At 36.7% G+C, this 15,379-nt stretch overlaps 1 protein-coding gene across 13 annotated transcripts in view; it reads left to right on the forward strand.

Moving 5' to 3' along the window:
• LOC137259209 (CUGBP Elav-like family member 3-A) overlaps nucleotides 1–15,379 on the forward strand; it is a 255,714-nt gene that overhangs the window by 132,690 nt on the left and 107,645 nt on the right. For all 13 annotated transcript variants that reach the window (XR_010954699.1, XR_010954700.1, XM_067796809.1 and 10 more), the window contains exon 3: nucleotides 2,264–2,312. Coding sequence is in view for 11 of the 13 variants with exons in the window: in XM_067796809.1 (XP_067652910.1) it covers nucleotides 2,264–2,312 (49 nt within the window). In the remaining 2 variants the exon portion in view is untranslated. The remainder of the gene's footprint in view (nucleotides 1–2,263; nucleotides 2,313–15,379) is intronic.

A 15,379-nucleotide genomic window follows, 5' to 3' on the forward strand; every position in this document is an offset into this window, starting at 1 on the left:
CTTTTCCAAAGTTAGATATGCAAGAAGGGCCCTGCGGCAGCACAAGTCATGTCAATTTGTCCAGGCTGCACATGGTACTGTCGACTTATACCAAATTTGAGTGGCATGAGATAAATGGTCATTGTTAGGACAACTTAACTCTGTTAACATGGGCGTTCCTCCTAGTGCATCAATCACTTACCCAGAATATTGTATTCATGAATAATTACTCGTATTCATTACCCAATATTTGTGATACATATCGTATTCGCCACACAGCGTATTCGTTGCTGCCCTAGTGTTCATGTTCTGTCATCAAAAGGCAGAAGTAATGTCATGCTGGTTACCACATATCACAGTGGGGTGCCTGGGTTTCGAAATCAATGGCACCAAAGTTAAATGGTCAATCAGTATCAAGAAAAACTTAGTACGTAGTAGCGAAATAAAACAAAAAAAGCAAGAAAAACAAGGTAAGGCCAGGCCAATTTTATTTCTTGTTTTACAGATCCACCTGTCATATTTTTCCAAGAATGAGAAACAAAATAAGAATTAATTTCCCTCCTCAAAAAATAAAATTTTGTGAGTATTTATTGGCTAAAAATGTAAACTCACAAGACATAGAATTGGTCTAGCCTAAAATGGATATTTTCTGTCATGAAAAGGTCATGTATGAAGCTAAAAACCTTTATTCTTGGAATGGGGCTCAATAGCGTGGTGTGTTGATATTCAGTCATTGAAAGACAGCAGTGATACCATATTGGTGACACAGTGTCTGCCCTTTGTTTCCCATGTTTGTTGGAACAAAAGGAATCAGTTCGTTGTGATGTGTTTAGCTTAATTATATTTGAATGAATTGTAGGAAACATTATGGGTGATCGATTTGAGTGTGTGAATCGTGTGATGCGTATGTGTGTATCTTGTGTGTGTTATGTCTTAAGTGTATGAGCGTGTTTGATGTTCTCTTGTGTGATGCATGTTAATGGGGGTGTATTATGTGTGTTTGCATTTGTGTGAGTATGTGTGTGTCTGTGTGTGCGTGCGTGCATGTGTGTGTGCATGTATGTATGTCATTGCGTGCATGTATATCTTGTATGTGTGCGTGCATGCGATGAGTGCATGTCTGTCTGTATGGTGTGTGTCTGTCTGAGTGCAGAAACCGGTGTCTGTTTGTGTGTGTGTGCACGTGTTTGTGTCCTTGCATGCATGCATGAGTATATATCTTGTGTGTGTGTGCATGTGATGAGTGCATGTCTGTGTCTGTATTTTGTGTGTCTGTTTGAGGGCAGACACGAGTGGCTGTTTGTGTGTGTATGTTTTAATAACATAAAACTGGCTCTCTGTATCCTAGTATTCATTCACCTCATAAACAAATAACCATATTTCCCGAAATATTTTTTGTTATAATAAAGACATCAATCAACACACCCCTTTCGTGAGACATTTTGACATTCCTTCAAAGACCTGTAACGTCTTATATTAAGGTAACTAGTTTAAGAATTCATTGAAGCTATTTTGGGGAAATACCATGCAATATTTTTTTCTCAGGGACCTGTCATTAAATTAAGCTGCTGTGGTGGTTAAGATTCAATTTGGGTGAAGAAAATAGTATAAGTATAAGTAACAGGATCCTTTACATTTTCACAAAAAAACCTTCCCCCACCCAAACAAGAACATTACAAGTATGATCCTCCCTCTGTTGAACAAACTTTATGAATAACGTCTTTTAATTGTTTCGTAAGTGTAACATTTCAAATCTGTATGGAAACATCACACTAACAAAAGAAAAAGAAAGAAGTCCATTCAATACTATATTTTCATGAAATACTGTTATACCTGTCATTGAAAGAAAGATGGAATTTTGTTGAAGGAAGTACAAGTAACTGCAGGGATTTACAGGATGCACAAGTTCCTGTGTCCTATACACATAAAAATTCACTGTTGATGCAGCGAAATTTATCAATGTAACAATTAATGTGTTGATCATGACACACAATACAATAACAGTATTAGTGATATTGTCTGGGAGCCCCATTTTGTTGTCCAGGACCCCTGAAAATAATGAGCATGTGTCCCAGGCACCTTCAAATGCAGGACTGAAGGTAAATCCCTGTAACAGACAGATATTGAAAAGAACCCCCTTCGGAGGAACATACTGTCTGCCTCACAATATGTGTGGGTATGTATCTGGGAATCGTCATCAGAAGGTGATGATACCAGTTTGTCAAAATATATTTAGAAAGTTTTCGTTTTCAATATTTGTGAATATTTGGTGTTGTGTTTTCAGATGAACAGGCCGATACAAGTCAAACCAGCTGACAGTGAGAGTCGAGCAGGTATGTACTGACACTCCAGTCATTTCAGAGGATTGTCGTCAGATTTTCATAGGATTTCCATTGAATTTTTATGGGATTTCCTTTGGATTTCCATGGGATTTCCATTGGATTTTATAGGATTTCCATCACATTCCCATCTGATTTCCATGGGATTTCCATCAGATTTCCTTTGGATTTTATAGGATTTCCATCACATTCCCATCTGATTTTTCTTGGATCCTCATCAGATCTAATCATATGACTTAGTTTCAGTAAGAAGTTCTATCTCAAGATGCTTGTAAAACTAATTACGTACTTATTCAACAGGCATCATTTCTTAATAAGAAACAATGGATAATAAAAGATGTGATGGTGAATATAAAGCAGTATACAGTTCAAGAAAGCTTCAAAGGTCCACGTCGTGAACTGATTATGTTTGTAAAACTAATTACATACTTAACAGAAATATGTTCTGCGGAAGGAAAAAAGAAAATAATGACAAACATGATAAAGAGCACTGTACATAATAGAATAGAAGCTACTTAGCATCATCTCAGGAACTGACAGTGTTAGTTGAACAAATTACGTACCGACTCAGGGGTATTTAATATAAATTCATAATAGACATGTTTTTAAGTTAAAAATAATCATTTGATGATTTTGTTTTCTTGTTGATAAATCTTTCTTATCTGCACAATTAACTGTGTTAATATGGTGTACATAAACAGTAAGTTAGTTGGCATTTGGTATTAAACAGAGCTCTAGATACACTTTTCGTTGTTGCCTAGATATAACGTTTTAGTAAATATTCAGACTTGTTTGCCACACATGTGTTCCCAAATTTAATTTGGTTAATCTGTTTTATGATCGTCTAATATTTTATTTCAAAGGCTTATTTTTAGCTTTTGTAGGTTTTTGAATTACTAGAAAATGTGTTTCTACACGTTATGGTTATTTAATGTATACTTTATGTAAATACTCATCCTATATGGAGCTCTGTGATGTAAAAAGAATTTCAGGACATGCTGTAAGTTGTGTTTCCACCAGTTGTGGATTCATCACTGGCATGTACTACATGTAGAGTAGCGGTAAAAGCATTGGTTCGCCACACTTAAGACCTGGGTCTGATTCTCCATGTGGGTACAATGTGTGAAACCCATTTCTGGTGTCCCTTGAGGTGATATTGCTGGAATGTTGCTAAAAGAAGCATAAAACTGCACTCACTCACTCACTCACTGAGCAGGGACATAGAATAGGAACACGGATAATGATAGAGCAGGTACAAAGATTGTATCGTATGTAATGTGTATCATTTCTAAATGCCAAATTAGGGCTGTACCAATTATTGATTTATCAAATATAGATACTGACACATTAGTTTGGAGTTTTCTTTACCATTATCACTATTTCAGTTTGACATCTGAATACCTATACCACAGCAAGAACCTAATTTTGACTCGAACTGGAGCACTTTCCGCTGCTGAAATAAGGTGAAACGTGATTGTATGAAACTGGGCTAAAAGTCATTGAGAATTGTTGTTAGTAGACATTGGATTTCACACTAAACAAGCCAGCTCTGAGGGTTAAATTAAGTCTGATGTTTCTACTGATTGAATCAACGATCCAATACTGAAAACTGAATCAGTTTGAGGTGTGGGTGAATTGTGGCATCTTAGTCATATGGGTACTTAAATTGTGTGATAACAGTATTGAGATAGATGTTCATGGTATTTAAATAGATGTTCAAGGTAATCATTGTGTTGAGATAGATGTTCAGGGTACCTGTGGTATTTAAATAGATGTTCAAGGTAATCATTGTGTTGAGATAGATGTTCAGGGTACCTATGGTATTTAAATAGATGTTCAAGGTAATCATTGTGTTGAGATAGATGTTCAAGGTAATCATTGTGTTGAGATAGATGTTCAGGGTACCTATGGTATTTAAATAGATGTTCAAGGTAATCATTGTGTTGAGATAGATGTTCAAGGTAATCATTGTGTTGAGATAGATGTTCAGGGTACCTATGGTATTTAAATAGATGTTCAAGGTAATCATTGTGTTGAGATAGATGTTCAGGGTATCTATGGTATTTAAATAGATGTTCAAGGTAATCATTGTGTTGAGATAGATGGTCAAGGTAATCATTGTGTTGAGATAGATGTTCAAGGTAATCATTGTGTTGAGATAGATGTTCAGGGTAATAGTGGTATTGAGATAGATGTTCAAGGTAATCATGGTGCTGATGTTCATGGTGGATGTTCATGGTATTGGTGAGATAGATGTTCAAGGTAATGAGGGTACGGAGATGGATGTTCATGGTATTGGTGAGGTAGTTGTTCAAGGTAATGAGGGTACGGAGATGGATGTTCATGGTATTGGTGAGATAGTTGTTCAAGGTAATGAGGGTACGGAGATGGATGTTCATGGTATTGAGATAGATGTTCAAGGTAATGAGGGTACGGAGATGGATTTGAAATTCGACAGGGTATTGAGCATTTACTTGTGAAGCATTATTAAATCTGCAGGTGGTGAGGTTGCTTCTGGAAAATACTTCCTTTTGCGATAATGCAGTCACCTGAAAAATCTTGGTTAACGTAAATGTGATACCTCTTCAGATTGTATGATTTACAAATGTCATCTTTGTATACAGGTGATAAGTATCTGTCTTCATATAATAGCTAAAACCAAGGGTCTTCACATACTGCTTGAAACAACAGTCTCCACATACTGCTTGAAACAGCAGTCTTCACATAGTGCTTAAAAGAACAACCTCCACATAGTGCTTAAAACAACAATCTCCACATAGTGCTTGAAACAACAGTCTTCACATAGTGCTTAAAACAACAATATCCACATAGTGCTTGAAACAACAATCTTCACATACTGTTTGAAACAACAATCTCCACATAGTACTTGAAACAACAGTCTTCACATACTGTTTGAAACAACAGTCTTCACATACTGTTTGAAACAACAATCTCCACATGAAATTAAATTAAATTAAATGTGATTAAATCATAACTAAAGTCATCATTTGCAATCATTCAAACTTATTCATGTCATGTTTTGGTGCTCAACATTTTTGTTGTTTAGATATAGTTGGACTTTGTGTCCAACTCTAGACAGGGAAATGGTTTCTACCCATTGTCCATTTTGAACACAAAGCAAATATCAGTTTCTTCACAAAACGGCTAAAGAAATATCTTGCAACGAATTCTGAACGAACAAATGATTGTGAAAAGAGACGTATTACCATTTCCTGACCCCAATTATTCATCTAGTGTTTCTTTGTAATGAAAATGTAATTGGCAAAAATTTCTGTTTGGCTGGACAGAGCAATTACTGAGAAATTTTGTAATTTTTTTTCTTCCTTTGTTTCAAAAATTCTCCTCCGGAGCTATTCCCTCATGACATTGATCAACAAGGACGTCTTATGCCTGTCTTTCGGAATTCTAATCGAAAATCTGATTTGGTAAAAGGATGACACACATTGTCGAAATCAATACAAGAAGAGTCCATTTTCATTTATATAAGTCACATGGAAACCAGTCCATCCCCTAAAAAAATGAATTCCTCTGGAACAGAAAATGAAGAAGTGGATCTTAAGGGCTTTGAAATTCTAACAAGGCATCCCCTTCTCTGTGGATTCTTCCGAAATGCAATCCATGTTGGAATTAAGACGGGCAGTTCAGCAAAGTTTTCCTGTATTGATTTTTGGTGGCGGTTTTAATGACAGTATTGCAATGCTTTGTCAGGGCTATGGCCCCGGGGTTGTGACTCGAAGAGACAATGTGCTCCAAAATAAGGACATGGAAATGTTCGTGAAATAGCATCACACAGAGCAAAGGGGCTCAAAGAGTGGTTTCTTCTTGTCGAATTGCTCACTCAAAGTATATTCAACATTTTATGAAATAGACATTTGTCACAGAATGAATCTGTATATTTTGTATAGATTTAATTCTAAACTACCCAAAAGATCTATAAGAACACATGATACAACAATATTAAAATAAATTGTTTTCTTTACTTCTGTTGAGTGGTGTATCATTTCTTGAACAGGAGATACGTGGATAGAATATGAACTGTCAACCATACATTCAGATATAAAAAGCCAGCTTATATATCAAGTGATAAAATGCCCAAGATCGGACCCATATGTGATATAGCTCGATGGAATAGTTATATAAGGTGTTCACTTGTCACACTGAAGCCCTGGGTTTTGATTTCTGATGTCTCCCGCAGAGATGTTGCTAGAAAAAAGTGGCGTAAAACCAAACTCACACACTCATCCTCTTATCTGATGTAAAGACACATTATGTTACAGACATGTAAACTACAAATTCTACAGCTAACAGCAAAAGCAGGGTTTGATTTAAGAGATTTGAGCCTACTTGCACCATGTGCAACCTTAGAAAAAACCCTAGTTGCACCAGCCAAATTCCAGTTGCTCTGCTGTTTTTGCAATACGTAATGAAAGAAATATGTCCCTGAATTATTTAGATGTTTTATTTATCACCAAAACACAACATTAATGATAAAAACCAAGTTGCACCAGCCAAATTCCAGTTGCTCTGTTTTTTATCCCCCCCGGCATGTCATGCGGGGGATAGAGTCGACACCTTGCCCGTCTGTCCGTCCGTAATAATTTTGTTTCCGGATCATAAGTCAGAAACTGTTTAATATTTTTAGACCAAACTTGATAGATATAGTAGTCTCAGCCTATAGTTGTGCCTTGTGCTATTTAGAGAGTTTTGGCATTTATATTTTTTGGAACATTTTGGTGTTAGTCTAATGATGGGGGGGCTTTGTTTCCGGAGCAGAACTCAGAAACCATTCTATATTTTGCTGCAAAACTTGGTAGATATATCAGTCAGAACCTGAAGTGGTGCCTTTTGCTATTTACAGGTTTTTGTGGTTTATTATTTTCTCGGTTTCCAAGGAAACGTTTCGGACATAGTCTCAAAAGTGGGAGGTGTGTTTCGTTTCCGGAGCACATCTCAAAAACCATTCTATATTTTGCTGCAAACCTTTGTAGATATATCAATCAGAACCTGAAGTGGATTTTGCTCTTTACAGGTTTTTGTGATTTATTATTTTCTCGGTTTCCTTGGAAATGTTTCTGATATTGTCTCAAAAAGTGAGAGGTGTGTTTCGTTTCGAGCACATCTCAAAAACTTTGTAATATCTCTCAGCAAAACTTGCTAGATATATGTGTGGCAGATCCCAAAGTGGTGCCTTTTGCTCTTTACAGGTTTTTGTGATTTATTATTTTCTTTGTTTCCATGGAAATGTTTCAGACTTAGTCTCAAAATGGAGGGATGGGCTTTGTTTCCGGAGCACAACTCAAAAACTATTCAATAGCTTACAGCAAAACTTGGCAGATATTTGAAGCAGACCACAAAGTGGTGCCTTTTGCTATTTTTAATGTTTTGGTATTTCTATTTTTCTTGGTTTCCATGGAAATAATTCTGACTTAGTCTTCAAATGGAGGGATGTTCTTTGTTTCCAGAGCACAACTGGAAAACCATTTGATATCTTTCAACAGATCTTGGCAGATATATGAGACAGATCTTGAAGTGGTGCCTTTTGCTGTTTACAGATATATGGCATTTATATTTTTCATGACTTCTATGGAAACGATTCAAACTTAATCTAAGAAATCATTAAGTAACTGTCAGATGATTTGTCCTTTCAAATATGTGGGGGCCGGGGGGATATGTCATCTTCTGATGACTCTTGTTTTGCAATACATAATGAAAGAAATATGCACCTGAATTATTTAGATGTTTTGTTTACCACCAAAACACAACATTAATTTATGATTATAGTTGTTTACTAACTGAAAAAAGTTACACCTGGCGCATGTTAGACTAATAACATAGGTTGCATTTGTAATGTTGGGTTGATAACGCAGCACTGAATCGAGTCCTGAAAAGGCATGGATTAATTCTTTAATGAACCCAATGTCAGAAAGTAATTATGTGTTTTTGAAACAAGAAACAAGTATCTCCAGCTTAGATTTACAATATTTTCTTGAAGAACACACTCTGCATTCTCAGCTAGGGCTGTGTATTGGCAAATAAATCGCATTACAATATATTGTGATTCAGGTACTCTCTCGCTTTACAATATATTTGTGATTCAGGTACTCTCTCGCATTGCAATATATTTGTGATTCAGGTACTTGCTTGGATTGCAGTATATTTGTGATTCAGGTAGTCTCTCGCATTGCAATATATTTGTGATTCAGGTACTGTCTCGCATTGCAACATATTTGTGATTCAGGTACTTGCTTGGATTGCAGTATATTTTGATTCAGGTACTTGCTTGGATTGCAACATATTTTGATTCAGGTACTTGCTTGGTTACAAATATATTTTGATTCAGGTACTTGCTTGGATACAAATATATTGTGATTCAGGTACTTGCTTGGATACAAATATATTGTGATTCAGGTACTTCCTTGGATACAAATATATTGTGATTCAGGTACTTGCTTGGATACAAATATATTGTGATTCAGGTACTTGCTTGGATACAAATATATTGTGATTCAGGTACTTGCTTGGTTACAAATATATTGTGATTCAGGTACTTCCTTGGATACAAATATATTGTGATTCAGGTACTTGCTTGGATACAAATATATTGTGATTCAGGTACTTCCTTGGATACAAATATATTGTGATTCAGGTACTTCCTTGGATACAAACATATTGTGATTCAGGTACTTGCTTGGATACAAACATATTGTGATTCAGGTACTTGCTTGGATACAAACATATTGTGATTCAGGTACTTGCTTGGATACAAATGTATTTTGATTCAGGTACTTGCTTGGATACAAATATATTGTGATTCAGGTACTTCCTTGGATACAAATATATTGTGATTCAGGTACTTCCTTGGATACAAATATATTGTGATTCAGGTACTTCCTTGGATACAAATATATTGTGATTCAGGTACTTGCTTGGATGCAGTATATATTGTATCTATGGGAACTTAAGTGCTTGACAGTAAGTGACACTAATTGAATTGTGCAAGCCGATCCTATTTTCTACATTAGAAGTCCCTTAACATGCTTGTTCACGTTACGACGACAGCTGTCTCCTAATTAGGTTGTATTGTCAGGGGTTCTATTACCTGTTTTTTCAATTTATCATATTATAGTATGCCTTATTTAATTGAATAATAAAGGAAAACATTCGTTGTGAATGGAAGTCTGTGTAGACAGTCGAAAAAACTGTATTTATTTTCTTCACCCAATCTACCAGTTCTCAGAAAAATACTGCAATACATATAATTTGAAAAGCAGAGTGCAGTACACCAGTATAGTTATAATCCCATGCCGTTCTATTCTCACATGAATATTGTCTTAGATGCTTAACAAGAAATGGATTAACACATGTGATACATATCTTATGAGACTGCACTTTCTCAGTAGAATGCCTATTCTGGTACCTTCTGTGATTCAGGATTTTGAACCCGCCCTCTCAGATTGAGGTGCTTGATGGGCAGGACACAAAGTCAGCTATCTAACCTGCTTCTCCGCCATAGCTGCCACAATAAAGGAAAGCCTGGCAATTCATAACCTATGTCCCATACTTTGTGTATGTCTCTGACAAGTGAAAACTGGCATGGCTCCCAAGATCAAAGGCCATGAATACTCATTGCCATTTAAAAGTGGTCCAGTGTAATGTAAACTGTTTCCTATTGTGCTCTCTCAGTAACAATTTACACTTGCCAGGCTCCTCATGACATCTTACATGACATGAACAGTTGGCTGTGTAGCTTCTGTTAGTTTAACTCATATTCATACAATTCGTGTGAGTGAGTGAGTGAGTGAGTGAGTGAGTGAGTGAGTGAGTGAGTGAGTGAGTGAGTTTAGTTTTTCGCCGCACTCAGTAGTATTCCAGCTATATGGCGGCGGTCTGTAAATAATCGAGTCTGGACCAGACAATCCAGTGATCAACAACATGAGCATCGTTGTCAAAGAGGGTTGGGGGAGTAGCCTTGTGGTTACAGCGTTCTCTCGTCACGTTGAAGGTCTGGCTCTCTTCCCCACATGGGTACAGTGTGTGAAACACATTTTTGTTGTCCCTCTGCTGTGTTTTTGCTTGAATGCTGCTAAAGGTGTAAAATTAACTCTCTTACTCCTTATTGTAGTGTCTTTCTGGTTTGGCGCCAAGGTTGAATTTGGTTTTCAGCTCCCCATGCTTGTTGTAAAATGCTTTGGAATGGGATTTTTTGGACTTGTTGATGTGTGATTGTAGCCCAGTGGTTAGATCAATGTTATTGATGGCAATCACTGGACTGTCTGGTTCAAACATGATTATATAGTGGCTTCAGTCATATATCTGGGCATTTGTTGAGAGGGGAATGAAATATAGTATACACGCATAGACCCACACAAAGGAGACACGGATGCTCGCATGTTCACTCACTCACTCACTCACTAACTCACTCACTAACTCTGTCATGCCTATTTTGGGGGGTCCCCTGCCATGTTATGGGAATATTGCTAGATGTGGCATAAAACCTCACTTACTCACTCACTCAGACAAAACACAGGCATACACTCTGTCTCTCTCTGTGTCTCTCTCTCTTGCTCTTTCTCTTGCTCTCTGCCACCAACAGGTCTCTTCCATACCTTCAGTCTCACCAATAAGGCATTAGCCCATTCTGTATGGTACAGCATGTTTTACTCCACAAACACAATTCACCCACCTGACTGTACCCCTCAGTAAGCAAGGTACTCGATGATATGTCAGTTTGTGGTCAGGTTTCAGGGGAGATAACTCGTGTCTGCCCCATTGCTACATACAAGACTTCCGAGCTGTCAGTCAAAGAAACAGATGAGAAATGTTATAAGGGAAGCTGAAGCCAAAAGTCTTCTATCGCTCACAGCAGGGATCCAGAAATAACACATTCTCCAAGATAAACTAGGGATGCAGTGAAAAAATAAAACAAACGAATGTAACATTGTAATCGGATGTAAACAAGTTGGTTGTACCAGTGATATCATGCACCTAACTGGAGGCCACTCCCCTGGGAATTAATAGGAAACTGAAAGCATGTTTTTACAACATGAGGTCATTAATTATGACATAAATTTGAGTTTTATTATCAGATAATCTGTTGTATTAAAAGGAAATTGAAAGCATGTTTTTACAACATGAGGTCATTAATTATGACATAAATTTGTGTTTTATCATTAGATAATCTGTTGTATTAATCATTGTGAGAAATGTGTAATATATTGATGCATTGCTTTATTAAATTATTGTGATTTAATGACAAAAGAGGTGCCTGTATTTAGACTTGATTCCTGTGTTGTGAAGGCGATCCTGTGTTTTGTTACAGACTTCCTGAGTTGTATATAACTATATATAGGAATATCTTGAGTTATGTATAAATAACTATCAAGAAGTAAATTGCGGTGAGTTATATGGAGGTTACTACTACTGATAGTACTTCTCCAGTGAGGACAGTGACTACTACTACTACTACTACTACTACTACTACTACTACTACTACTACTACTACTACTACTACTACTACTACTACTACTACTACTACTACTACTACTACTACTACTACTACTACAAACACCACCACCACCACTACTACTACTACTACTAGAAGAATCTCTATGTATTGTTCTACAGATGTGTGCACCTTCTAAAATGCCAATCCAGCATCTGTTCCCAGATTCCAGATTCCTGTCTCTGAGCATAAACATTACATTTACTCTCTGCTTCTTGGACGTGTGATCTAACTGAACTACTTCTCTGACATCCGACAAAAATCATTCCCTTCATGTTTCTACCGAAATATTCAGACATTAAGCTCCAAGGAAATCAGCTTCTTTGTCATTACTCACACCATGAAAGATGTGAATGTCCGTAAACGTTGACGACTTCCTGCTGTGTGAGACAGAGGCTGTTGTCTTGTGGTATTCATACCTGGGACCAATTCCATGAGCATTTACCTTTAGGAACATGGCACTGCTACTGCTACTGTTGCTACTACTACTGCTACTGTTGCTACTACTTCTATTGCCACTACGACTACTGCTACTGTTGCTACTACTACTGCTACTGTTGCTACTACTTCTATTGCCACTACGACTACTGCTACTGTTGCTACTACTACTGCTACTGTTGCTACTACTTCTATTGCCACTACGACTACTGCTACTGTTGCTACTACTACTGCTACTGTTGCTACTACTTCTATTGCCACTACGACTACTGCTACTGATTACTTTTACCACTACTTGGTAACCACCACTATGCTATTACTACCGCTGCTACTACTACTACTACTACTTCTGCTGCTGCTGCTGCTGCTGTTACTACTACTGCTGTCACTACTGCTGCTGCTACTACTACTACTATTGCAACTGCTGCTGCTACTACTACTACTACTGCTGCTGCTGCTACTACTACTACTGTCACTACTGCTGCTACTACTGCTACTGCTACTACTCCTACTCCTATTGCTGCTGCTGCTACCACTACTACTACTACTACTACTGTGGTCACTACTACTGCTGCTGCTGCTGCTACTACTACTACTACTACTACTACTACTACTACTACTACTACTATTACCGTGGTCACTACTACTGCTACTACTACTGCTGCTACTACTACTGCTACTACTACTGCTACTACTACTACTACTGCTGCTGCTGCTACTACTACTACTGTCACTACTGCTGCTACTACTGCTACTGCTACTACTCCTACTCCTATTGCTGCTGCTGCTACCACTACTACTACTACTACTACTGTGGTCACTACTACTGCTGCTGCTGCTGCTACTGCTACTACTACTACTACTACTACTACTACTACTACTACTACTATTACCGTGGTCACTACTACTGCTACTACTACTGCTGCTACTACTACTGCTACTACTACTGCTACTGCTGCTACTACTACTACTGCTGCTGCTGCTGCTGCTGCTACTACTACTGCTGCTGCTACTACTACTACTAGTACTACTGCTGCTGCTACACTGCTGCTGCTACTGCTACTACTACTGCTGCTACTGCTACTACTACTGCTGCTGCTACTGCTACTGCTGCTGCTGCTACTACTACTACTACTGTCACTACTGCTGCTACTACTGCTACTGCTACTACTACTACTACTGTCACTACTGCTGCTGCTGCTGCTACTACTACTACTACTACTACTACTGTGGTCACTACTACTGCTGCTGCTGCTGCTACTGCTACTACTACTACTACTACTACTACTGTCACTACTACTGCTGCTACTACTACTGCTACTGCTGCTACTACTACTATTGCTGCTGCGACTACTATTGCTAGTACTACTACTGCTACTGCTACTGCTACTACTGTCTATACCACAACTAATATTGCTTCATATAAACAACTGCTATGACACGTCACCCATCCAGTTCGCCCTTACTTAAAATGAATAAAACACAACACTAGGATTGAGGGTCCTTTGTGCAGTTTTGTTGATTTATTGCATTTGTATGTTTCAATGTTCGATGTTCAATGTCGCATTGACTCGTATCATTGTTGCTATGCATTTTCATTTTAATTTCAATCCTTTTGGTTTAATTTCACAAAACAATTCATTCTTTTTAATTTTTCTGTGGAAATTGACCATTAGAAACAGTATGGTTTGTTTTATCTTCACCTCACTTTGGCCAATGCATGACCCAGAAAATTATTTGTTTTTATAAATGGTATTTTTGCCTTTTTTTTAATTACAGGTACTGTCTTGCATATACTTCTCATAACATAAGGATCATCAATTTTTCAATATTTTCATCTTATTTTTGTGGATTATGTATAATAATCTAGTAAATCAAACATATGCTTTTATCTGAATTTATTGTTTTTTGTTTGACAAATGCACCTTGAAAACAGCAATTTTTTGTTTTGGATTAGGTTAGGTTAGGCATTGGTTTTAGTGTGTCATATCTATCAGTGAATGTTTCAATTGACACTTTCAGGCAGCAGTTATATATGTAAATTAAGCATTATGTAATGTGTGCGAACCTCTTTTACATATGCATGTATAGAAAACTATGCATACATTAAATATTTGCATATGTGCTAATTTGTTAAAGTTGGTTTGATAATGTTCCACAGAATCTTCTAAAGGCATCAATGAATAATTTTGGTTTAATTCAACTTTTTCAAAATTGTGACATTATTGTAAGTTTGTTTCTTTAGATGAACTTTCCACTCCATCTCCATATATGGTATGATGCATATAGCTTAAAAAATCATGAGTCAATAATATTTTTTTGTTTTTTGTTAAATTGAACTATTCATGGCATTTTGTGCATTAAATTTCAATAAATATAACTATTCTAACTTTTTTAGGATAAGTAGATTTTGAAAATAGTGAGTCATTTCTTTTTTTAGTATTTTTTAGATTTTTTTACAATGAGCTTTTCTGGGTATCAGTGATTACAGTTGAGTGATTGTTAGGACATTGATGCAGAGCATCCAATGATAAAGAACTTCTTCATCATAAAATAAAAACATGCTGATTGTTTGGCGGGGAGGAAGATAAACATGTTTTTAATATATTTTGCTCAAAATTTTTTATCTGTAATAAAACCTAATTGTTTCTCGCCGGTGTTTTTGTGAGTTTAGTCAGATCTTTATATGAAGCTGGTTATAATGTATGCTTGTAGCATATTTTAAGCTGTATGTGATGAAGCACCAAAGATATGCTAAAACTTCTCATGATTACAGCTATATGGTTGATGTCAGTCATTTAATTCCTACACATACTTACATTATGGAGACCTTACGGGTTTACAATTCAAAATTTAGAGTTTGAATTAGTTGTTTTTTAAATGGATATTCGTAAGAAAGAGAAAAAAATTCCCTCTTATTTAAGGGGTCATAAGACAATATCTTAAAATGTTTACAATTTTTTCAATTTTTGAAAAAACAATATCTCATATATGATGTGGGTATTCAGATGAAAGAGAATACAAATTCTGTTTCTATAATGGATCACAATATGATTTCATTTTAAACCATTTGAAATATATGTTTACAAAAACTTTGCTA

This window comes from Haliotis asinina, chromosome 13 (assembly GCF_037392515.1).
Source record: "Haliotis asinina isolate JCU_RB_2024 chromosome 13, JCU_Hal_asi_v2, whole genome shotgun sequence".
Taxonomy (NCBI): domain Eukaryota; kingdom Metazoa; phylum Mollusca; class Gastropoda; order Lepetellida; family Haliotidae; genus Haliotis; species Haliotis asinina.